General features: G+C 36.4%; 1 protein-coding gene across 4 annotated transcripts in view; it reads left to right on the top strand.

Moving 5' to 3' along the window:
- LOC133173423 (large proline-rich protein BAG6-like) overlaps positions 1–20185 on the top strand; it is a 33750-nt gene extending 13565 nt beyond the window's left edge. Inside the window, exons 4-25 of one of the 4 annotated variants that reach the window (XM_061308407.1) lie at positions 504–579; positions 918–1096; positions 1595–1666; positions 1929–2063; positions 2611–2870; positions 4339–4462; positions 4911–5108; positions 5305–5421; positions 6512–6716; positions 8800–8892; positions 9383–9774; positions 10139–10335; positions 10858–11027; positions 11988–12184; positions 12410–12665; positions 15967–16193; positions 16453–16552; positions 16649–16779; positions 18562–18783; positions 19014–19178; positions 19263–19370; positions 19581–20185. In XM_061308407.1, the coding sequence (XP_061164391.1) occupies positions 504–579; positions 918–1096; positions 1595–1666; positions 1929–2063; positions 2611–2870; positions 4339–4462; positions 4911–5108; positions 5305–5421; positions 6512–6716; positions 8800–8892; positions 9383–9774; positions 10139–10335; positions 10858–11027; positions 11988–12184; positions 12410–12665; positions 15967–16193; positions 16453–16552; positions 16649–16779; positions 18562–18783; positions 19014–19178; positions 19263–19370; positions 19581–19847 (3891 nt within the window). In that variant the 3' untranslated portion in view covers positions 19848–20185. Of the gene's footprint in view, positions 1–503; positions 580–917; positions 1097–1594; positions 1667–1928; positions 2064–2610; positions 2871–4338; positions 4463–4910; positions 5109–5304; positions 5422–6511; positions 6717–8799; positions 8893–9382; positions 9775–10138; positions 10336–10857; positions 11028–11987; positions 12185–12409; positions 12666–15966; positions 16194–16452; positions 16553–16648; positions 16780–18561; positions 18784–19010; positions 19179–19262; positions 19371–19580 lie in introns of all 4 variants that reach the window. The other 3 variants (XM_061308405.1, XM_061308406.1, XM_061308408.1) reach the window with 3 other exon arrangements.
- Positions 20186–24568: the final 4383 nt, after the last annotated feature.

A 24568-nucleotide genomic window follows, 5' to 3' on the forward strand; every position in this document is an offset into this window, starting at 1 on the left:
ATTAGCAGATGGATGTATGGGAAAAAATTCTCTAAATCTTTTTTTCAAGAACAGCAAAGCTATGATTAGTCACATTGATATAGAAGTATCTTGAGGTAGTATAGATTCAACTTTGTTCAAATTATGACCCTGAGGGATAGGGTGGGGCTACATCTATAAAAATCATGACACCTGGGGGTAGTGTGGGGTTACAATAGGGATCAAAGTTTTACAAAGGAATATATACAGAAATTCTGCTAATGAAGAACAGCTGGGCCATATTGAGTCAGGTGAATGTTGTGGCCCATTGGCCTCTTGTTTAATGTATACTTCAGTTTGTTAAAACTCAAGCACCCTTTTTACAACCCGGTACAATAACAAAGTAACAAGTGTTCCCCTTTCCTAGTTTGTGAGCACTCTAGGTGCACAGTGTCTGTTGTTTAATTATGGTGCATCATTTTGAAAAAGTGTATATGTATTGAATAGAAAAGAGATTAAGTTCTTTACTATCCATTTTTTTTCAGAATATTTCTGCAGACACACAAAGGTTGATTTTCCAAGGAAGGGTTATGCAAGATGAAAAGCTTTTGAAAGACTACAGTAAGCTCAAGTTCAAATAAGTTTTAGTATCTACATATAGCACAATGTAATAATGTATTTGTGTCAAAAATGAAAATGTTTAGATGTATTATAAGGGAACCAAAGTGTTAAGGAGATGTGAAATATGTTAATTAGAGATCCTTTCTAGCAGCTATGATTTTCTATTAAATTTTCTAAGCTACCTTTTGGCATTTCAGTCTGGAATATTGGAGGGGGTGGGTTAAATATTCTCAAAAAATTAGTCAGAATGTGTATGTGTTGGTTAAAACAGCCAGATATGGCATTTTGAAGATGTGAAAAGCTGGCTATTGATGAAATGTATTTTTTTTTCCTGTTAGATGTACATGGAAAAGTGATACACGTTGTTCACAGAATGCCACCAAGTTCTAGACCCCCAAGTTCATCACCTGGAGGTGCGACATCCTCCCACCGGCCTCCTGGGGGTAGAGATCTGAACAGTTTTGTCATTGGATCAGTGTCTGTCCCCTCTGATGCAGTGGACACAGATGAAATCCAAGTATGTATTGATTATATTTAAAAAACCATGTTCTGTATAGGAGAAAAAAGTTTTGTTTACTTTTGTAACCAAACCTTTGTAGAAATTGACAAAATTCATTGTGTTTATTTGATTATGATTGTAGGCTTATTTACCAATAGTCTTGGCAAGTAATTGTTATGTTTGGTCCACATTTTTTCATTTCTTGTTCATGACTTAATTTTTTGTTGCATTTGTATTTAGGAGTCTTGGATTTTTTGTACAAATTACATTCTTATTAAGACATCTTAAATTTGTTAGTACCTGAATGTAACATTTTACAGTCTTGAAGTTATTACCTTTTGGAAAACAAAAATCTTAAATAAGCACCATTAAATGCTTTTATTGCTATTTAACTATGCCGTGTAATTGTATTTATCAAGTTTTTAATTATTTGCATTTGTCCAGTTTTTGTTTTGTGTATATGGAAGTGTTCATATTTGACACTAGTTAACATTTGTAACAATAATTGGTCTACAGAACATTGTACAAGATGCCATCAGTGGAATGGGGGATATGGGAAGAAATGCCAGAGTGTCTACCAGAACATCAGTGAGTTATTTAAATAGGAAATCTCTGAGTTGTTAAGGCTATTAGAAGATCTCTAAATTATTAAGACTTGTTCAATTTCAAAACAATTGTCTATATACCAGGTGGTGTAAATGTAATTTTTAAAGTGTAATATTTTATTAACTTCAAAAGCTTTGTATGTTCTCTTTTTTATAATAAGATTTTGCCTTAAATTAATATATGATGTATATAAAAATGGCAGTTTTAAGAGTCGTCATTGATTTTTTTTTCATTATTATTGCAGAATGATGGATCATCAGTAGATGTACATATACATTTGGGTCAAGGTCAAGGTCAGGTAGAGAGTGAATCACAGCAAAGGATTAACCATGCCAGACAGATGTTACGAATAGCTCAAGAAAATCTGCAAACACTGGAGGTAGGAGTACATCACATAGAAGAAAGAAACTTCAGAATATTGACAGATGACACAAAAAATGAATGCCTGGATACTGTGGAATCAGTAAATTGGGGGGGGGGGGGGGGGGTAATTTTCATTGTTTTACGAGGTATAAAGACACCCATGAATTAATTTCCACCACAAAATGTAAAATATTATATACATAACTACCCAAAAATGTTCATCCACGAAAATATTAAAATGTTAAGAAATTTTAAACTTTCTATGATTTTTAAAATTCTACCTTTTTGCTGTCACCCTGATAAATTTAAAATTTTTAATCACTTTCTAGGATATTCTATTGGATATTTTACTTATAATGATAAACTTGGTTTAGTTTTTATTTTCATGATATTTGATGAACAATATCATCTATCCTCAAATGCAAAAGCTTTATTGAAATGTAATGTTAAAAAGTTTAATTATTTTACTAATGACCACCCTTTTAGAGCTGTAAATATTCTGTAATCAAGATTATATTTTAGAACATATCTTAATGTTCAACTTTCTGGTTTTTGTTGACCAGAATCGTCAGAGAGGAAGTGAAAGAACAGATGCTTCAGAATCATCGGCATCAAATGGCTCTAATGCCACACCACAGAGACCAGATCCACCCCAGCAATCAACTGAAGAGAATAATGATGTTGCCATGGAAAGTGAAGAATCACAGTCATCCAGCCAATCACAGCCACAAGCAAATCAAAACAACAGCCAATCACAACAGTCAAGTCAGGAGGGGACGGGATCCTCTCAAAGTGGAGCCACACCAGAACAACCCAGGATGGTGTAAGGATCTTTAATTTTCTCTTTCTTAATCTTACCTGAGAAAGTTACATTAAGTTATATATGTCTATATGCCCATTTTGTATGCCGGTAGATATATGATTTTGAAAGACATTGTACAGATTAGTTACCCTTCTGCCTTTCGTGGTTTTTAGCTAAATTTTCTTATAAATTGTATGATGTTCTGTTCAGTGCATACTCCTCTAAAACAGAGTGTATCGGTATGTGTTATACCTACATATACATTTTCTCAAGTGGTATACAAACCAATCTTCCACATATTTTAATCATATACATGTAAATCTTCTGTATATAGAGTTAATTCTCGAAATATTGCCATTCGATTCATCGCCATACTTGCAATAATGCCATGATATTTCAGGAATGTTTTTCCTGCTATATAAAAGTCTCTTTATAATGCCAAATTCACATACCGCCATCCACTACCCTGTTTTCACAACGAACGTCCATTTTAAAGTGTCCATTATCTTTATATAACGCTGCAGGTGCATGTGGTCAGTGAAGCATGGCTAATTGGTTGTCACTACCTACAGATCACTGTAAAAAAGACAGACAAAGTGATTAAAGAATTGAATAGACATAGTAATTAGAATTAAATATTCAATAATTTTTAAACAAGAACTTCACGACATTTGACACGGCAGGTTTGGTTTTTGTTTTTTGTTTGTTTGGTTTTTTTTAGTATCAGATGATCAGATTTACGTGCATGTACATGTATTTATTTTTGAATCACGTATTTTATTTTAAAACAAAATTATTGTGCCTAAAAAAACTATTTGAAGCATTTTCAAATTTTGAAGTGAGTTTTTATGTAATGCAATTGTTATAATGAATATAAACGCTAAATGTTTTATTTCCAAGAATGGCAATTCTATTTCTTGTTTCCCCAAAGAAGGGAAATTCAACTCATTGCCAATTTCATTATACCACCATGATTTCTAAATTACAAAAGTGGCAGTTTATCGAGAATTGACTATACGTTTACAACTACTTGTCCATTATTATTTTGATATTAAGGAATTCTTTCAGTCACCATTGTATATCAACACTGTTTTGTACATATGTATATAATGACTTGTCAGATATTACTTTGATATGCTATTTTTCTTTTCAGTCGCCCTCATATATCAGCTTAGGTCAGATATGACTTTGATATACAATTTTTTTCAGTCGCCCTCATATATCAGCTTAGGTCAGATATGACTTTGATATACAATTTTTTTCAGTCGCCCTCATATATCAGCTTAGGTCAGATATGACTTTGATATACAATTTTTTTCAGTCGCCCTCATATATCAGCTTAGGTCAGATATGACTTTGATATACAATTTTTTTCAGTCGCCCTCATATATCAGCTTAGGTCAGATATGACTTTGATATACAATTTTTTTCAGTCACCCTCATATATCAGCTTAGGTCAGATATGACTTTGATATACAATTTTTTTCAGTCGCCCTCGTATATCAGCTTTGGGAGAGGTACTGAATGAAGTTCATGAAATAAATCGGCGATTCCAACCCTTCCTTGAACAGTATCAACGACTTCTGCTGGATGATCCTGAATTGTCAGAACAGGTTCAGACCCATTGTTTTTAGAATCTCCTTTTAGAAGTTTATTGTTCTCTAGCTGAAAGTTTGACTTTTATACTCTAAAAATTTGGCTGTCACCAGAGAAATTGTGTTTCACATGTTGATGTTATCGAACAATGTGGTTTGTTTTTAATTAGTTATCAGATTACATTACACTGTACTTATTCATCACACTGTAAAGACACAGTGTAGTTAATTTTCAGTATAGTTTACGTTTCATTAGCTAGAAGAAAATATCATTGTTAAATATGAACAGGTATTCAACAATTACGTTATCTAAAAATAATAAATTATGAGGAGCAGCCCATGAGATGTGGTCTCATTGTAGTCATTAACACATTTAAAATTTTCAAATAAATGAAACATGTATGTATGATTTAATTTCAGTTGTATGTATTTATTGTTAAATATAATGCATATGATTTTTCAACAGGAAGTACAGGAAAATACCCAGCTTTGTAACTTAGTAGGGGAAATAACTCATGCGATCAGTCACTGTTACCACAATTTGAGTGATTTGATGATAGATCTAAATCAAGCTCGACCTCGACACTTATATGCTGCATTTATCTCCCCTCCTGTCCAGACAACCCTCATACATCAGCAAACTATACCAGTACACATCAATGCGGTAAGTTTTCTACATTTAGTCTGAATTTTTATATAGTAATTTTGTTTATCATAATGTTTTACAAGACCCTCTGAAGTTTTGAGAGTTTTTACTGGTGATTAAATCATCAATTAAATTTATTGAGTCTTACAGTGAGGGTTATGATCTCAATCAGATTGGTTTTATCATGAAAAAGTGATCATTTTGTGACTTGTAGTCTCCTCGTCAGAGTCCAAGAGCTGGAAGAAGAAATACTGGAACTCAGTCAACTGTGTCCACCTCATCAAGTTCTACATCCACCCCTACACCACCCACAAATGCTGCTGGATCTCAGGTAGTCAAAGATGAAACAAAAAGTTATTGACTATCATAAATAGAACCATGAAAAGTTGATGTAATGGCAATATAATTGTCAGTTTTATTAAGGGAATTCTATACACTTGTAATGGTTTGGGCCGTGGATATTGGCCTGGGTAGCTCAATCGGTAGAGGACCGGACTTAGTGATGCAGTGTTCCCGGGTTCAATTCCCGGTCCAGCCATACATTTTCTCCTTTCCCATTTCACACTGCTTACTAAGGAGTTCTGATTCTGTAGTATTTTTATGCAGTTACATGTACATTAATCTGCTCTTACATGTAGATCTAAAACAAGCATTCTGAGAGTATTGCATTAGCAATACTAGTCCCCTACTGGCAAGTGTAATCTGGTTCACGTTAGGAATTGAAAATGCCATAATTCTGTCAAAAATTAATGAAGTGGAATGAAATGCAAACTTGATATATAACTAATCAGGGTTAAGCCACACACCAAAAATCAGCTCAGTAGCTGAAAGCGTTTAGAAGAAAATTGCGGAAAACCCTTAAAAATTGAAAAGGCCGTAATTCCATCAAAAATCAATGAAGTGGAACGAAATGCAAACTTAATCTGTAACTCATCAAGATACACTCACATACCAAAAATCAGCTCAATATCTGCAAGCGTTTAGGAAAAAAGTGCGGAAAACCAAGTGGGACAGACTGACAGACAGACAGAGGGACAGACAGACAGAGGGACAGACTCAGAGGAAACCTATAGTCCCCTCCAGTTTCGCCGGTAGAGGACTAATAACATAAATTAAATTCTAGTGTATTGCATAACTTGTAATCAGTTCAAACATTCTTAACATTTTATAAGGCCAAGCATGTATCTTTCCCATTTATGTAAGCAACAGTGATTTCTGTTCAACAACTCCATGTATATGATATAATTTTCTCAATGTTAAAAAAGGGTCCTTATGAATTTTTGAAGCATAGCTAATGATTATCTTTCTCTGAATTCATGATGTCTGTTTTGGAAAAATGCATACAAAATTGATTTGTAAGGCAGGTAAGGAATTAATTTTAAAAGATCACAACAGGTTAATTACTTTCTTTTGTTTTGCAGACAGAAAGAACTAGCACCCAATCCACAGGGACAAGTACAGGGCCCACTTTTACAGCTGGGGTGCCCCAAGCTGGTGCCACAGGGAACCCACCTGAGGGCTCAGAACCTTTGTTCCAAATGATTGACATGGGCCCAGATTCTGTAACAGAGATTTCTGCTCACGTCATTACGACGGAGAGGGATATGCCAACAGGTTCTATACAAGGTAAGTCCATAACAACCCCACAAAAACAGGCTTTAATAGGATATGGGTAAGATTTTTAGCTCACCTCTACGAAGTTGGGGGGAGCTTATGTAATACCCGCAGCATCAGTGTGTCAGGTTAATGTTTTTGGAGCAGATTTCTTTTCAAGTATTTGTATGCCCTATGTTAATCAGAGATGCATGGAGGATGCTTCTAGTACGTTTTATTGTACCAGTCAAGGTTTCAGGTGCTGCAATTTTAGCAAAAGAATGACCAGGTTAATGTTTTTGAAGCAGGTCTCATTTCCAAGTAACTATAAGCCCTATATTGACCAAACTTGCGTGGATGATACATCTAATGATGCACACTACTGGACTTGCTGAGGATGCTGGATCCGACCTACATTTTCAGATGAGTGACCAGGTTAAAATTTTTTGGAGCAGGTCCATTACCAAGTAACTATAAGGCCTATCTGAACCAAACTTGCATGGATGATGCATCAAGGGATGAACACTTTAAAACTTGCTTCAGATACTGGATTTGACTTACATTTTCTGGATGAGTGACTTGTTTTAAGTTTTTAGATAAGACCATTCCCAAGTAACTGCAAGCCCTATAAGACCCAAATTGCATAAATGTTTCATCTAGGGATGCACACTACAAGGTTATTAGTCCCCTACCAGTGAAACCGGAGGGGACTATAGGTTTCCTCCGAGTCCGTCCGTCCGTCTGTCTGTCCCACTTGGTTTTCCGCACTTTTTTTTCTAAACGCTTGCAGATATTGAGCTGATTTTTGGTTTGTGAGTGTATCTTGATGAGTTACAGATCAAGTTTGCATTTCGTTCCACTTCAGTGATTTTTGATGGAATTACGACCTTTTCAATTTTTCAGGGTTTTCCGCAATTTTTTTCTAAATGCTTGCAGATATTGAGCTGGTTTTTTGCATGTGACTTAATCTTGGTGAGTTATAGATCAAGTTTTCATTTCGTTCCGCTTCATTGATTTTTGACTGAATTATGGCATTTTCAATTTTTAGCGGGAACCAGATTGCACTTGCCGGAAGGGGACTAATATTGCTAATGTAATACTCTCAGAATGCTTGTTAGTCCCCTACCGGTGAAACCGGAGGGGACTATAGACTTCCTCTGAGTCTGTCCGTCCATCTGTCCGTCCGTCTGTCTGTCTGTCTGTCCCTCTGTCTGTCCCTCTGTCTGTCTGTCAGTCTGTCCCACTTGGTTTTCCGCACTTTTCTTCTAAACGCTTGCAGATATTGAGCTGATTTTTGGTATGTGAGTGTATCTTGATGAGTTACAGATCAAGTATACATTTCGTTAAGCTTCAATGATTTTTGACCGAATTACGACCTTCTCAATTTTTCAGGGTTTTCCGCACTTTTTTTCTAAACGCTTGCAGATATTGAGCTGATTTTTGGTATGTGACTTTATCTTGATGTGTTATAGATCAAGTTTGCATTTCGTTCCGCTTCATTGATTTTTGATGGAATTATGGCATTTTCAATTTTTAACGGGAACCAGATTACACTTGCCGGTAGGGGACTAGTATTGCTAATGCAATACTCTCAGAATGCTTGTTAGTTTAGTGTGGGACTTTGCCTTATTTAAGACACCATTCGTTGAGGTGAGCTCTGTAATCTCTGATTACCTATGTTCATGTCATGCCATAACAACCTTACACAAACAGGCTTTGTTCAGAATAAGGGTTCCATAAATGAACAAAATACTATGCACACATTTTGTTTTTGGGTAAGAATTCTAAACATATCTATGCAGGGCAAGATCTTTGAAATAGGCCACAATCATTAAATATCACACAAATAAAATTTGATAAATTCATCTGTCAAGCTTCACAATGCTTATTTGTATTCATAACATATTTATGCAAAATACTTTCAATAATGTGCTTAAAATTACATTTTGGTGACAAACATCAATTTATGCACTGAGGGCATCAAAATATAGTACTCATTTAAAGTAAGAATACATGCACTACCTTTTTATTTGTACCTTTTATATACATGTAAATACTGAAAAAGCTGCATGTATGAAACTGTTCAATTTTATTCTATATGTGTGTTTCTTTTCAGTACCAGCAGCCTCCTCTTCTGGTGGCAGCATGCCAGCCATACCTCCTGATTTGATCCAGAACATCGTATCCTCAGTGATGATGGGGACTATAGGTATTTAATATAGATTAATACACACACATAATGCAGCAACTTTATCAATTTCTCTGTCTGAAGCCACAGAATAAGAGAACTGAATTTGCAGGAGCTGACATCATCAGTTACATGAAGAGTGTGTCCTTTTCCTTATTTTACAGTAGGAAATCTGGACAGAAAAACTTTAACTGTAAATTGCTTATTTTCTATTTAAGTCATTGATTTTCTTGTTGATTCAAACTCTGCAGACATTGCTTTTAAAAACTAATCATAGATTGCATCATTTAAGTTTTTTGAGATTTTTATGGCAGGAAATAATCATTGAGGCATAAATTCTTTTTTTTTTTCGTCTTTGTACATGTTCTTAATGTATTCTTATGGTGTGAACATGTGCATGCAAGGCTTTTAAAAGTTTGTTCTCGGAATCAGTGTTGGGGTGATACAAGGGGTTTCAAAGTTGTATATACAGATGCATGAAATATATCGAAAAGAAATGTTTTGAATTTAGACCCATCTGGAAGAGTGCAAGTAAATCTGCCTGGATCTAGAACCTATGCTGAAGCTGCCACATCTACCCCAGTAACAGCAGTTCCCAGCAATACATCAACATCAGAAACTAATTCAAGCTCTACACAGACAAACCCTGGACAGACAAACTCTTCAGAGACCCAGACTGCTGCCTCCGTTACAAACACTTCTGGCACCCAGACTCGTCCTCGTGCTGCAGCATTTGTAGTGCCTGGTTTACCAGGTGGATTACCCCCGGGACTTCCTGGTATACCTGGCATAGGAGGGATGGGGGGAATGCGAGGAGGGGTGGATCCATACTTACCCTGCTCTTCACGACATTTCCTCAGACAACAAGTCAGAAATGCTGCTGGACAAGGAGCTCAAGTACAGGTCAGTTGTTTGACAAGTTCCAAGGATTGTAATTACACCTTGAAAAGATTGTTATGGGATACAATTATTTGATCATATACATGTACATTCAAAGTACTGTAAATCACTTTATATTTGCAAGAAATTTATGCTCGCATAATTAAGTGACACTGCTGCTTGCGAAAATTTGATTCTCACATATATTTTTATTGTTAGGATAATATAAAACTATAACCAATATTTCTGAAAATTATGTCTCTCGTATAAATACAGCTTCTTGCGAAAATAAGGTGTCACAAAAATTTGGAGATCTACAGTATTGAAGTATAAAATTGTTTATTAGAATTCTTTTGGAGTAACTATGATATGCATGATGAATTTTCAGATAAGCATGCCAAATCTAATGGCAAATGTAATGGGTCAACTACAAAGCCAGCAGAGTGGACCCAGAACAACAGGAACAGCTAGTGCCATGCCCAGCTCAGCACCCAGAACAGCAACAAGCACTTCTTCTACCGGAGGGTCAGCACCATCAGCCCGAGTGGCAACAACCTCCACAGGATCTTCTACATCCACATCAGGGTAACCTTGCAGTAAATAACCATGCAATTTTCCATTTCCCAGTAAATAAGCATTAAATTTTGTACCTCCTCGTAAATAAGCATGAGATTTTTTATCGCCAAGTAAATAACTGTGAGATTTTGTTCCTGCCAAAAAATAACCATGATATTTTCTACCTCCCAGTAAACAACCATGAGGTTCTGTACCTCCCAGTAAATAACCACTAGATTTTGTACATCCCAGTTTATAGCCATGATATTTTCTTCCTCCCAGTAAATAACACTGTGAGATTTTATACCCTCCTAGTAAATATTCCTGAGATTTTCTTCCTCCCAGTAAATAACGAGGTTTTCTTCTATTGACCATATAACATTTTTTAATCTTAGGAATTTATTTTTCATTCCACCTACTTATACGTGTATCTACACTAACTTTTCTTACATACAAGACTTACTGAATACTTGTGTAAAATCAATGTTTCAGAAAAAGTTTATTAGATGATAACTCCAGCGTATTCATTACACATACAATGTATAATTGTAGTTCCTCATCATCATCTGGAATTCCTCCTAACTTCCAATTTGCCCAGTTTCCTGGTGGACCAGGGATCCCCAGTGTCTCTATACAGATGGGAGGTTTGCCAGCAGGAATTCCATTTCCACCAGGCATGTTTGGAGCAGGGCAGATAGGAAATATGCTAGGAAATATGATGGGTATGGTTGATTTTTTGTTTTGGGTTATATATATATATATATATAGAGGATATTCAATGTTTTGTAGATGAATATAGAATTTATTTCATGAGTGGGACAGGACTTTTTTATATTTTCATGAGTGCGAAGCTCAAGTGAAAGTATCAAAAAATTCTGTCTCACAAGTAAAATAAATTCCATATTCATCTACAAAACATTGATTTTCTGTTTATTACATTTTCTTTGATTTTCCCTTTGACTGCCTTTTCGTAACACGGTGTCATAGGCTGTGACGTCATAGTTGAGTGGTTGAGGCGTCATAGCTAAGTGATTGTGAGATTGAAAAACATTGTAAACATGGATTTTTAACAACATATTTGGAGAAACTTTGGCAGTTTTAGTCTCCGTCAGGATGATGCATTTACTCTATCTTATAACAGGCCAGGTTTTTTTTTTTTAAAACACTCTTTGTGATTGGTAGGAAAATCGAAAGTTTTGCCGCACTTCTGATATTCTCACACTGTGAGAATACCATTTTGATATCCTTTCAAAAGTTGATACTCCAAATCCATGAAAATTGGTCCCCATGAGTGCCTGGTATGCACACATTACCATACTTAATTAATATGAGAAAAAAATTATCTCTTTTCATAGTCTTTACTAAAGAAATGTTCCAGTATAAAGTTGTATAATTGGCTTGTACTGTATGAGGGAAATTCACAGTGATAGTATTATATTCCTGCTGATGATACATACACATAAATCTGAGTATTCTGGAAATTGTAAATAAAATTACATAATTTTTTATATACCAATTGATATGGATATTGATATGATATTATAAGATTGATATGGATTCAAACTTTGATTAGGTACCAAAGGAAATATAAGCAAATTATACACCAGCTAATTAAAATCCCCATTCAGTATTTTTTCTACTCTAAAATATTTAATTTTTGATGAGTGTATGGGTTGTTATAGGAGGTTTAGGAATGATGAGGCCAGGCGCTCCACCAGGTGCCCCTGCCACAGGAACAAGAGCACCCCCAAGCAACAGACCCCCACCTCAGCCCCAGGGAAGTACAAGTACTCCTGCTGGAGGTCCACAGACAGGGGGAGGAGGACAACAGGGAGAACCTGTGTTTGTTCAAATGCTGAGGTCAATGCTGGCAGGAGCTGTAAGTTCAAGTCATAACCAAGCACAATATGTTAGTCCTGCACAGTATCACACCACATACATAAAGCTTTGAAATTCAAAATGAGTTTTCCTGAATTTTAAAAATGAGATTGAGTTGATTTGAATCAACTGAGATAATTTTGGATTACCATATTAATTAAGCAGATATTGAGTTTTCCTATGTTACTAGCTTATTCCATGCATTCCTACCCTGCTTATCCTACAGCAACAGCAATCTGGCTCCCCCACCACCCCTTCTACTACAGCCTCCACCCCTGTTGGATCCACCTCCACAAGCAGCACCTCCTCCTCAGCTTCCTCTAGCACCACAGAACCAGTGATGACTGATGATGTGTTTGCTTCCTTGGTTCAGGGAATTAGCGGGATTGTAACCAGAACAGCACTAGGACAAGGTCCCCCAGAGACCATCTCTACTTTCCTATCAAGCCTGGGAGAAAATCACCAGATTGTGCCGGGAGAGGGTAAGTGTATTATGATGTTATATTTCATCTGTAAACATACTTTCATCAACATGTATGTGCAAATGATCCTTTTAAGATCTACAAAGGCTACAGCCTTCACCTTAGTTACTGTAGCCCTGCTGTGCTTAAGAATAAGAAGATTTTTAATAGATTTTTCTTGTACAGTTATTCCAATGTACAACTTTGATCCTATTTTGTGGCTACATCATACTCCTGGGGGACATAATTTGAACAATTTAGAATGTAAGCAACCTCAGGAAGCTTGCACATAAGTTTCACCTTTTCTAGCCCAGTGGTTCTTGTGAAAGAAGATTTTCAAATATTTTTTCCTATATATTCCAGTGTACAATTTTGATCGCCTATTGTTTCCCCAACCTGCTCCCAGGGGCCATGATTTGAATCAATTTAAAATCTACACTACCTCAGGAACCTTTCACATGTATGAAAGTTTCACCTTTTTTGATCCAGTGCTCTTGGAAAAATGAGAAGATTTTTCAATGAACCCTTTTCTCTTTTTTTGTCTTTTCTCAATTATCTCCCCTTGGAAGGGCCTTGGCCCTTCATTTTAAACAATTTAGAATCCCCCTTACCAAAGCATGCTTTTTGCCAACTTTGGTTCAAATTGGCCCTTTGTTCCCCCCAAAAAGCTGAAAATGTGAAAAGTTTATAGATAGATGGGCAGCTAAAACAGACAGACAAATGGATACCGAACATCTGGTGATCAGAAAAGCTCACTTGAGCTTTCAGCTCAAGTGAGCTTAAAATGTATACTCAGATTCAGTATTATAGGACCAGTAGTGACGTCTTAATATTAATATGTACATGTACATAGTAATTGATATAAATGGTTAACAAGAATAAAAGTTGTTGCTGTTACCACTGGTGGAAGAGATGTATTACAGATAAATATACAGAGTAGTTTACAGATAAATATACAGTGTAGTTTACAGATAAATATACGTGTAGTTTACAGTTATTTTTAGCTCTTCTGAGCCAAAGGCTCAAAGAGCTAATGCTATGGCCATTTGTGCGGTGTGCGGTGTGCGTAAACTTTTTAGAATATGGGCCATAACTCAAGAACCCCTTGGCCAATTATTGTCAAATTTGTCACAGGGTATCCTTGGCCCAAGGGCTCCCTTTTATACTAAAACTGGGGTTGTGACCCTTTAACAAGGGGAGATAATTAGGAAAATAGAAACAAAAGTACTGGTTGCTAAAAAATCTTCTTCTCAAGAACCACTGGGCAGATTATCACCAAACTTACACAAAAGGATGAGGATATGTTGTAGATTAAAATTTGCACGGGGATTTACCCTGGGGCAAAGGGCGTGGTCTCAAGGTCACTTCAAAGTTGACCAAAAATTACATTTTATTAAAATGTTGATATTTTGCTTACTATAAGGACTAGGATCATCAAATCTTGTCAGTTGGTGCATCTAAGGACCTCATATCATGTTGACTCAAAAGTAGGTCACAGTGACCTACTTTTCAAATTTTGCGGCCATTCTTTTTCATAATGATTTAGAGGCATATTTTGAACAATTTAAGGCCTATGATCATAAAACTTTGTCAGTTGATGCATCTTGGGTCGTCAAAGTACGTCACTTAAAAAGTAGGTCACCTTGACCTACTTTTTGAATTTTATGGCTAATCTTTTTTAAAACAATTAAGGTCATTAATTCGAATACGGGGAGGCTTAGAATCATTAAATCTTGTAAGATGATGCCTCTTGGGGCCATAAAACATATTTATTAAAAAGTAGGTCACAGTGACCTACTTTTTGAACTTTGCAGGCATTCGATTTCAAAGCGTTTTAGAGGCATAATTTGGACATTTTAAGTCCTATGATCATAAAACTTTGTAAGTTGATGCATCTTGGGTCCTCAAAAAAGGTCAACTGAAAAGTAGGTCACCGTGACCTACTTTTCAATTTATATGACTATAATTAAATATTTCAGGTACTAATTGGCTTAGAATCATCAAACTTTGTCAGTTGATGCATCTTGGGTCTTCGGAGTAGGTCGACTAAAGAGTAGGTCACAATGACCTACTTTTGAAAATTTATGGCGTTAATTAAATATTTCGGGTACTAATTGGCTTAGAATCATCAAACTTTGTCAGTTGATGCATCTTGGGTCTTCAGAGTAGATGGACTAAAAAGTAGGTCACCGTGACCTACTTTTGAAAATTTATGGCTTTAATTAACTATTTCGGGTACTAATTGGCTTAGAATCATCAAACTTTGTCAGTTGATGCGTCATGGGTCTTTGGAGTAGGTCGACTAAAAAGTAGGTCACCTTACCTACTTTCTGAAAATTTATGGCTTTAATAAAATATTTCGGGGTACTAATTGGCTTAGAATCATAAAACTTTGTCAGTTTATGCGTCATGGGTCCTCGGAGTACAACAACTGAAAAGTAGGTCACGGTGACCTACTTTTGAAAATTTATGGCTTTAATCAAATATTTCGGGTACTAATTGGCTTAGAATCATTAAACTTTGTCAGTTGATGCGTCTTGGGTCCTCGGAGTACAACAACTGAAAAGTAGGTCACGGTGACCTACTTTTGAAATTTTATGGCTGTATTTAATATTTTTCAGGAATTATTTGGCTTAGAATCGTCAAAATTTGTCAGTTGATGCATCTTTGGTCCTCAGAGTAGGTTGACTGAAAAGTAGGTCACTGTGACCTACTTTTGAAAATTTATGGCTGTAATTAAATATTTTGGGTACTTATTGGCTAGAATCATCAAACTTTGTCAGTCGATGTATCTTTGGTCCTTGGAGTACAGCAACTGAAAAGTAGGTCACGGTGACCTACTTTTGAAAATTTATGGCTTTAATTAAATATTACAGGTACTAATTGGCTTAGAATCATCAAACTTTGTCAGTTGATGCATCTTGGGTCCTTGGAGTAAAACAATTGAAAAGTAGGTCACTTTGACCTACTTATAAAATTTTATGATTATAATTTTAAAAAATATTTTAGGTATTAATTGGCTTAGAATCATCAAACTTAGTTGATGGGTCCTCAGAGAATGACAAGTGATAAGTAGGTCACCATGACCAACTCTCAGGTACTAATTGGCTTAGAATCATCTTGGGTTCTCAGTGTGTGAATTGGAATTTCAAGGGTTTATGTAAATATACAGGATACTTCGAGGCTTCAAGTAGAAGTGATAGGTTGTACAGTTTATCAGAAGAGCGATTCAAGGCCCATGGGCCTCTTGTTATCAACATATCAGTAATGTAAATCTGGCTTTAGTGCAGTATTAGTGTTAGCTATAAATCTCTTTCTTCAGCAGGTTTCATTCACGATGTTTTCAATGTGGTATCCAATCACCTGACCTTCCCACATCTAATCCAAGTATTTTATGGATCGGGTCAGCCTCTTGATCAGCTGAGGGGACCACTACAGCAGTTCTTCCGAGATAGGATACTGAATGGTCGGGAGGCGAGTGCTGAGAACATAGTCCAGGCTGTAGATACTCTTGTTAATGATATGCAGGAGGAACTTACAGAAACTGCTGTAAGACAGCTTTAAATAGAAACATATTCTTAAAAGTACCCAACATATCCAACATGTACAATTGAGGAAATATTGTATGTTTTAAAAGTCTGGAAAATATTCACTTTAAGTTACTGTATGCTTCATTCAATTTGAAAAAAAGAAAGAAAAAAAACTTGTTAACCATTATGATAGCTACATATATGTACGGTACATGTAACTACCTTAGGATATGTTTTAAAAAAGCAGTTCTCAAAAATGTATTGTTTGTTTTTTTCAGAATGTTTCAGAAGTAAAACCACAGATCAATCTAGTTGAGACATGGAATAATTTTTTCAGAACACAGTTAATAAGCATCATTACATTCATTATGAGAGCGGGTAAGTTCACCAGTTTATCAGCATTACTGTGGAGAATCGGTACGGACTTACATGTAAATTGTGTATCCATTATAATTGTTTTATAATCTGCTACAGAATCTGATGGAGGATTTGGTCAGGAGTTGTACAATAGAATGAGAATGGCGCTCTCCCTGCTGATAATTCTGACTCAGCACTGTTTAACCGGAGGCATGGCAGGTCTCCAGGCCCTTATACAAAATCGTCTGGTATGTCTCCCTTATTGTTTGGAGAAGTATTGACACAATGTGAGAAATGTGCATTTAATACAAGAAGAAACAAAACTCACAGAGACACTGTTTAGGGCAAAACAACATATTTAACGTGTATCTACTGTAATCTCCTCCTTGTCAGAGGCTAATTGATGTGCTTATCCATGTTTTCTTATTTACCGTTTATTTGTTCCTTGCTAAACATTTGATTCTTATTATGAAATTAAATTTTAAAAAAATTGGTAATCATTTTAAGTACATTTTTAGCTCACCTGAGCCGAAGGCTCAAGTGAGCTTTTCTGATCACATTTTGTCCGTCGTCCGTCCGTCCGTCTGTCCGTCTGTCCGTCTGTCTGTCCGTCTGTCTGTCCGTCCGTCTGTAAACTTTTCACATTTTTGACTTCTTCTCAAGAACCACTGGGCCAATTTTGACCAAACTTGGTACAAAGCTTCCTTGGGTAAAGGGGAATATAAATTGTTAAAATGAAGGGTCAAGTCCCCTCACAAGGGGAGATAATCAAGAGAAGACAAAAATAGGGTGGGGTCATTAAAAAATCTTCTTCTCAAGAACCACAGGGCCAGTAAAGCTGAAACTTATATGGAAGCATCCTGGGGTAGTGTAGATTCTAAATTGTTCAAATCATGACCCCCGGGGGTAGGGCGGGGCCACAATGTGGAATCAATGTTTTACATAGAAATATATAGGAAAAATCTTTAAAAATCTTCTTCTCAAGAACCACTGGGCCAGAAAAGCTGAAACTTATGTGGAAGCATCCTGGGATAGTGTAGATTCTAAATTGTTCAAATCATGACCCCCGGGGGTAGGGCGGGGCCACAATAGGGAATCCAAGTTTTACATTGAAATATATAGGAGAAATCTTTAAAAATCTTCTTCTCAAGAACCACTGAGCCAGAAAAACTGAAACTTATGTTGAAGCATCCTGGGGTAGTGTAGATTCTAAATTGTTCAAATCATGACCCCCGGGGGTAGGGCGAGGCCACAATAGGGAATCCAAGTTTTACATTGAAATATATAGGAAAAATCTTTAAAAATCTTCTTCTCAAGAACCACTGGGCCAGAAAAGCTGAAACTTATGTGGAAGCATCCTGGGGTAGTGTAGATTCTAAATTGTTCAAATCATGACCCCTGGGGGTAGGGCGGGGCCACAATAGGGAATACAAGTTTTACATTGAAATATATAGGAAAAATCTTTAAAAATCTTCTTCTCAAGAACCACTGGGCCAGAAAAGCTGAAACTTATGTGGAAGCATCCTGGGGTAGTGTAGATTCTAAATTGTTCAAATCATGACCCCTAGGGGTAGGGCGGGGCCACAATAGGTAATACAAGTTTTACATTGAAATATATAGGAAAAATCTTGAAAAATCTTCTTTTCAAGAACTACTGAGCCAGAAAAGCTGAAACTTATGTGGAAGCATCCTCATGTAGTTTACACTCTAAATTGTTCAAATCATGACCCGGGGATGGGGGGGGGGCACAATAGGGAATCCCAAGTTTTACATTGAAATATATAGGAAAAATCTTTAAAAATCTTCTCAAGAACCACTGGACCAGAAAAACTGAAACTTATGTGGAAGCATCCTGGGGTATTGTAGATTCTAAATTGTTCAAATCATGGCCCCTGGGGGTAGGGCGGGGCCACAATAGGTATTACAAGGGGGGAAGTCTGGTAATGAACAGCATGGCCAAAGTTACTCAGGTGAGCGATGTGGCCCATGGGCCTCTTGTTTGTAAAAGTATATTGAATATTGTTTTCCAGCAATACATCACACGAGGTGTGAATCCCATGATTCAACAGTGGATGATAACTGTGACTACACAACAGTTAAATCAATTCCTGCCAACAATTACAGTAACTGAGACTGACATTACAACTTACCTGGTCCTGAAAAAAGAAAAGAAGGCGGAGGAGGCTGCCAAACTGTCTCCCATGGACACCACCTCTCCTGGGGCCTCACAGCCAGAGGCAGGCGAGAGCAAGGTCTGCACAGGCTCAAGCTACATGTACCTCTCTTAATCGTGTGCTTAATTAATTAACACTGTCACCTTCATATTTTAAATTTTACGAAGTCATGAGATTTGCAATGAGATTTAGATGTAGTCAACATTTTTATTTTGAAGGATTGTATGCATATAAGATGAGATGGGTAAAAAAAAGACACCATTATTTAAATGTTTAGCTATTAATGTTCATGTTGATCATGTTAGCAGATGGATGTAGATATGTCTAAGCCAGAGGAAGCAGCTGCCCAACCCAGCACTAGCCGACTGGTGAATGGCAATAACTCCAGTAACAAGAAGCCTCTGACTACCCCCAAACCAGAGCCAGCTGGGGCTGCCATGAGCTCAGAGGGCTGGGATAGAGAAGTCCCTGCAGTAAGTTACAGTCATCTGTTACAGAATCATACAAATCATTGTGAGAATCAGCATACATGTACATGATTATTTCTGTTTTAACAGGAATGGGTGCCAGTGATAAATGGTGATGTTCAAAAACAAAAGCAACAGAGACACCAGCCTCCATTTAGTGATGCCTACTTGAATGGAATGCCCCCAAAACGTAGAAGAGTGAGTATTGATAACATTATTTAAAGTAAGAATTAAATGGAAGTGGTAGATTGTGCATTTACTTGCACTAGCTGTCTTCTGGAACTCTTCAATCATTTCAATACCTTATTTTTGTTGCATGAAATTCTGTTATTTAAACAAGTCTGTATTTGATGACTGCTGATGTTTTCTATGCAAGTATACAATTTTAAAATAATGATCTTTTTGTAGCTCATGACACAAGACAGACCTGGAGACCTTGCCAATACTCCGCAGTCCTTAACAGATCAGCTGACTGAAGCAGTGAGGGTTGCGGGGGTGGAGCCTATCAGTAGCATGGAGAACCTGAGGACAGAGGCTAGTACCGACACAGAGCTACAGTCAGCATATGAGGAACAAGTTCATAATGCTATATCTCACAGAGTGTCTCATGATACGGACTACAACAAAGATCGATTCCCAAACACGGAATCTTACTTTAACAATGATGATGATTAGTTCAGCTTCTAACTAAAACTTAACACCCCAGAGTAAGCTGTGTTATGTTCATAAATACATCGGTGTTTGTTCTATTTACATCATCACAGTCATTTCGTGGATTTCAGAAGAGTTAAGTTGGCAGCTTCTACACACTGACAAGTACAAAACATAATGATGTGTATTAAGTGTGGTGATTTTTGCCATGGAATGATTTGCTAATAGAAAACTTTTACTGCATAGAACTTGTTAAATTTTAATTGATGACCAAAATAATGGAACTTTCTGTTGTCATATTTTATTGGAATGTCCTGGAATATACAGACATTGTACTCTGATTAATTTTATTTATTTTAAATAATTTTTGTCATTGAATTGCATATTAAATTTTAAAAAACTTTTTTGTCATTTCTTATAGCGTAAATACAATTTTATCCTGTTACATTTGGTTACTGGTTACCAAAATTTGATTGGTTCATGGGTACGTAATTTCGTGGGTAACATGCATATTTTATTAAGATAAATAAATCAACTACACTAAATGTATGTGAGTTTCGATGTTCATCAGGTCGTTAAATTGTGGGTAAGGGCTACTTACAAAATCCAGGGACATTGATCCCCTAGAACAATGATGATTCCACAGTATTTCACATAATCAGAAATACATGTACATGTATGTCCTATTGTTTAAATGAATACTAATTTTTTTTTTTTTTAATTTTTAATACATGCCTGTATTTTCAGAGCAAGAAACCCTTGGACCTTGCTGTCCATTTTTGTATCATCCAGCAACTTTTTCCTGATAAATCTTTACTCTTAAAGCATGATTGTGATGTCATTTTTAACTGGGTTTTCCATAGGAAAAATCCAGTTACATGTATTCAAATGTTGGCCTGGCAGCTGCCAAATCGGTACATCATTTGTCTGAATAACCCCTCCTACAATTTTCAAAATGGGAACATTTTATTATTTTGCAGATGAATTGTGCACATATCATTTGCATACCTGTATTTTGTTTTTGATTTTTTATTATTTTATGAGAAAAATACCAGCTATTGAATTTTGTCATTTTTTGGCAAAATATTGCATATAAGGTACATCATTTGTCCGGATAACTCCTCCTACAGTTTTCAAGATGTTTTTATTTTGCAAAACATCTGTCCGAGATGTACATACTACTTGAAGTTTGATTTTTAGGTATTTATGGGGAAAATACCATATGTTGAACATGGTCTTTTTCTATGCAAAATATGCTAATAGGGTACATTGATTTTGTAGGTATGTCAGCTCCTACAGTTTACAGAAAAGAAAGATAATTCATGTGAAAAATACAAGAACACTTTACACAAAAGAAAACCCAGTTTGCTGTCACATTGACAGCTTTCCCCTCATTTTGTAATTTAATGGACAACATGTTGCCCTATATTTACAAGCTAACCTGTAAGTTAGAAACATGTTTACATGTACCGTTTTTATGCCCCGCCATGAATATGTCCATGGCATATTTATACTGGTAGTGTTTGCCACATCCGTCTTCCATCCTGCCGTCACATTTTGCATTTAGCTCCGTTTCAAAGAAGATATTCAAGATATTTTCATGGAACTTTGTGTGCTGATACATATTGGTGAGAGCTATTCATCTGCATCAATGACTTTGACTTCACTTTGATTTGTGTTTAGCTCAGTTTCAAGGAAACAATGCACAATTTTTTTTTAAATTTCATTTGATGATACATATTGATGAGAGCTATACAGTAGCATCAACATTTTTTCCCGAGGCCTTTCCTCTGACCTTAACTTCTTTTTTCATACAATACAGTTTCAAAGAAAATGTGCAATATATTTTAAACTGCATATAGAATTACTTATTAGTGAGAACTATTCAACTGCATCATAAATGTTTGACTTTGACCTTTCCTTTGACCTTGACCTCACTTTTCTTAAATTTGAAATTTAGCTCAATTTCAAAGAAACTATTCAAGATTTTCATCTAAACATATATACTGATAATTATTCATGAATAATATTCTACTGTCCAAAATGATCACCTTGACCTTACTTTTCTTTATTTTGCCAGTAGCCCAGTTTTAAAGAAACTTTTCATTTTATGTAAGCTTATGTAGTGGCAGGATTGACACATAATTGTTAAGAATTTATCAACTGTGTCCAAATTTGTTTACCTTGACATTCCCAATGACCTTTGATTTTACTATTTATTGTGTACAAACCTCTGTTTTAAAGAAACTATTCAAGATACTCTCTATCTTCTTCATATTCTCAATTTTTTTCATACAGGAATGGACATTGCAGATTAAGTTGAGCAAACAGAATATAAACACAAATAAACAGTTAAATATTAAGACTGCATTGCAGTTTATCAGAGACCACTGTTAATTCCTAGAAGTCGCAACGAAAAACACAATAATCCACGAACAAGAGGCCCAGGGGCCACATCGCTCACCTGAGCACTCTGGCTAGGAAAAAGCAGAAATCAGTCGAGTCTTGAAAAGTTTTGATATAAAAGTGGTTCGAGTGGGGGGGGGGGGGGGGGTTAAATTTGAACTTGAATCTATACTTCAAAGGGATGCTTTTGAATTAATATGACAAATAATGGTTATGCTGTTCTTAGGAAGACAATTTTTATTGATATATCATTTGTATTCCTTTGTATAACTATGATCCCCTGTTATGGTCCCTCTATTCTCCTGGGGGGGGGGGGGGGGGGGTCATGATTTGAACAAAATTTGAATCTACATTACCTGAGGATGCTTGCATTTAAATATGACTAATTATTGCTTTGCTGTTCTTCAGAGGAAGAATTTAAAAGGCTTGCTTTTTCCTATGTATTCCTATGTAAAACTTTGATCGCCCATTGTGGCCCCACCCTACCCCTGGGAGGTCATGATTTAAACAAACTTGAATCTACACTTCCTGAGGATGCAACCATTAAAAAAAACAATCATGGCTTTGCTGTTTTTGAGAAAAAGATTTTTACAAATTTTTCCTATATATTCCTGTGTAAAACTTTGATCGCCCATTGTGGCCCCACCCTACCCCCGGGGGTCATGATTTGAACAAACTTGAACCTACACTACTTAAGGATGCTTCCATGTAAATATGACCAATCATGGCTTTGTTGTTCCTGTGAAAAAGATTTTTACAGATTTTTCCTATGTATTCTTATTTAAAATTTGGATCGCCCATTGTGGCTCCACCCTACCCCCGGGGGTCATGATTGGAACAAACTTGAATCTACACTACCTGAGGATGCTTCCATATAAATATAACCATTCATGGCTTTGCTGTTCTTGAGAAGAAGATTTTTAAACAATTTTCCTATATATTCCTATGTAAAACTTTGATCGCCCATTGTGGCCCCACCCTACCCCCGGGGGTCATGATTTGAACAAACTTGAATCTACACTACCTGAGGATGCTTCCACATAAATATGACCAATCATGGCTTTGCTGTTCTTGAGAAGAAGATTTTTAAAGAGTTTTCCTATATATTCCTATGTAAAACTTTGATCGCCCATTGTGGCCCCACCCTACCCCCAGGGGTCATGATTTGAACAAACTTGAACCTGCACTACTTGAGGATGCTTCCATGTAAATATGACCAATCATGGCTTTGTTGTTCTTGTGAAAAAGATTTTTCCTATGTATTCTTATTTAAAATTTGGATCGCCCATTGTGGCCCCACCCTACCCCCGGGGGTCATGATTGGAACAAACTTGAATCTACACTACCTGAGGATGCTTCCATATAAATATAACCATTCATGGCTTTGCTGTTCTTGAGAAGAAGATTTTTAAACAATTTTCCTATATATTCCTATGTAAAACTTTGATCGCCCATTGTGGCCCCACCCTACCCCCGGGGGTCATGATTGGAACAAACTTGAATCTACACTACCTGAGGATGCTTCCATATAAATATAACCATTCATGGCTTTGCTGTTCTTGAGAAGAAGATTTTTAAACAATTTTCCTATATATTCCTATGTAAAACTTTGATCGCCCATTGTGGCCCCACCCTACCCCCGGGGGTCATGATTGGAACAAACTTGAATCTACACTACCTGAGGATGCTTCCACATAAATATGACCAATCATGGCTTTGCTGTTCTTGAGAAGAAGATTTTTAAAGAGTTTTCCTATATATTCCGATGTAAAACTTTGATCGCCCATTGTGGCCCCACCCTATCCCCGGGGGTCATGATTTGATCAAAATTGAATCTACACTATCTGAGGATGCTTCCATATAAATAAGACCAATCATGGCTTTGCTGTTTTTGAGAAGAAGATTTTTAAAGAGTTTTCCTATATATTCCTATGTAAAACTTTGATTGCCCATTGTGGCCCCACCCTACCCCCGGGGGTCATGATTTGAACAAACTTGAATCTACACTATCTGAAGATGCTTCCATATAAATATGACCAATCATGGCTTTGCTGTTCTTGAGAAGAAGATTTTTAAAGAATTTTCCTATATATTCCTATGTACAACTTTGATCGCCCATTGTGGCCCCACCCTACCCCCGGGGGTCATGATTTAAACAAACTTGAATCTTCACTACCTGAGGATGCTTCCATATAAGTTTCATATTTTCAAGCACAGTGGTTCTTGAGAAGAAGACTTTTAAATGATGCCATTAATTTTTCATGAATTCATGATTATCTCCCCTTGAAAGAAGGCGTGGCCCTTCATTTGAACAAACTTGAACCCCCTTCACCCAAGGA

This window comes from Saccostrea echinata, unplaced genomic scaffold (genome assembly GCF_033153115.1).
Source record: "Saccostrea echinata isolate AGI-Se365-2 ecotype Australia unplaced genomic scaffold, CSIRO_AGI_Sech_v1 ptg000056l, whole genome shotgun sequence".
Lineage (NCBI taxonomy): Eukaryota > Metazoa > Mollusca > Bivalvia > Ostreida > Ostreidae > Saccostrea > Saccostrea echinata.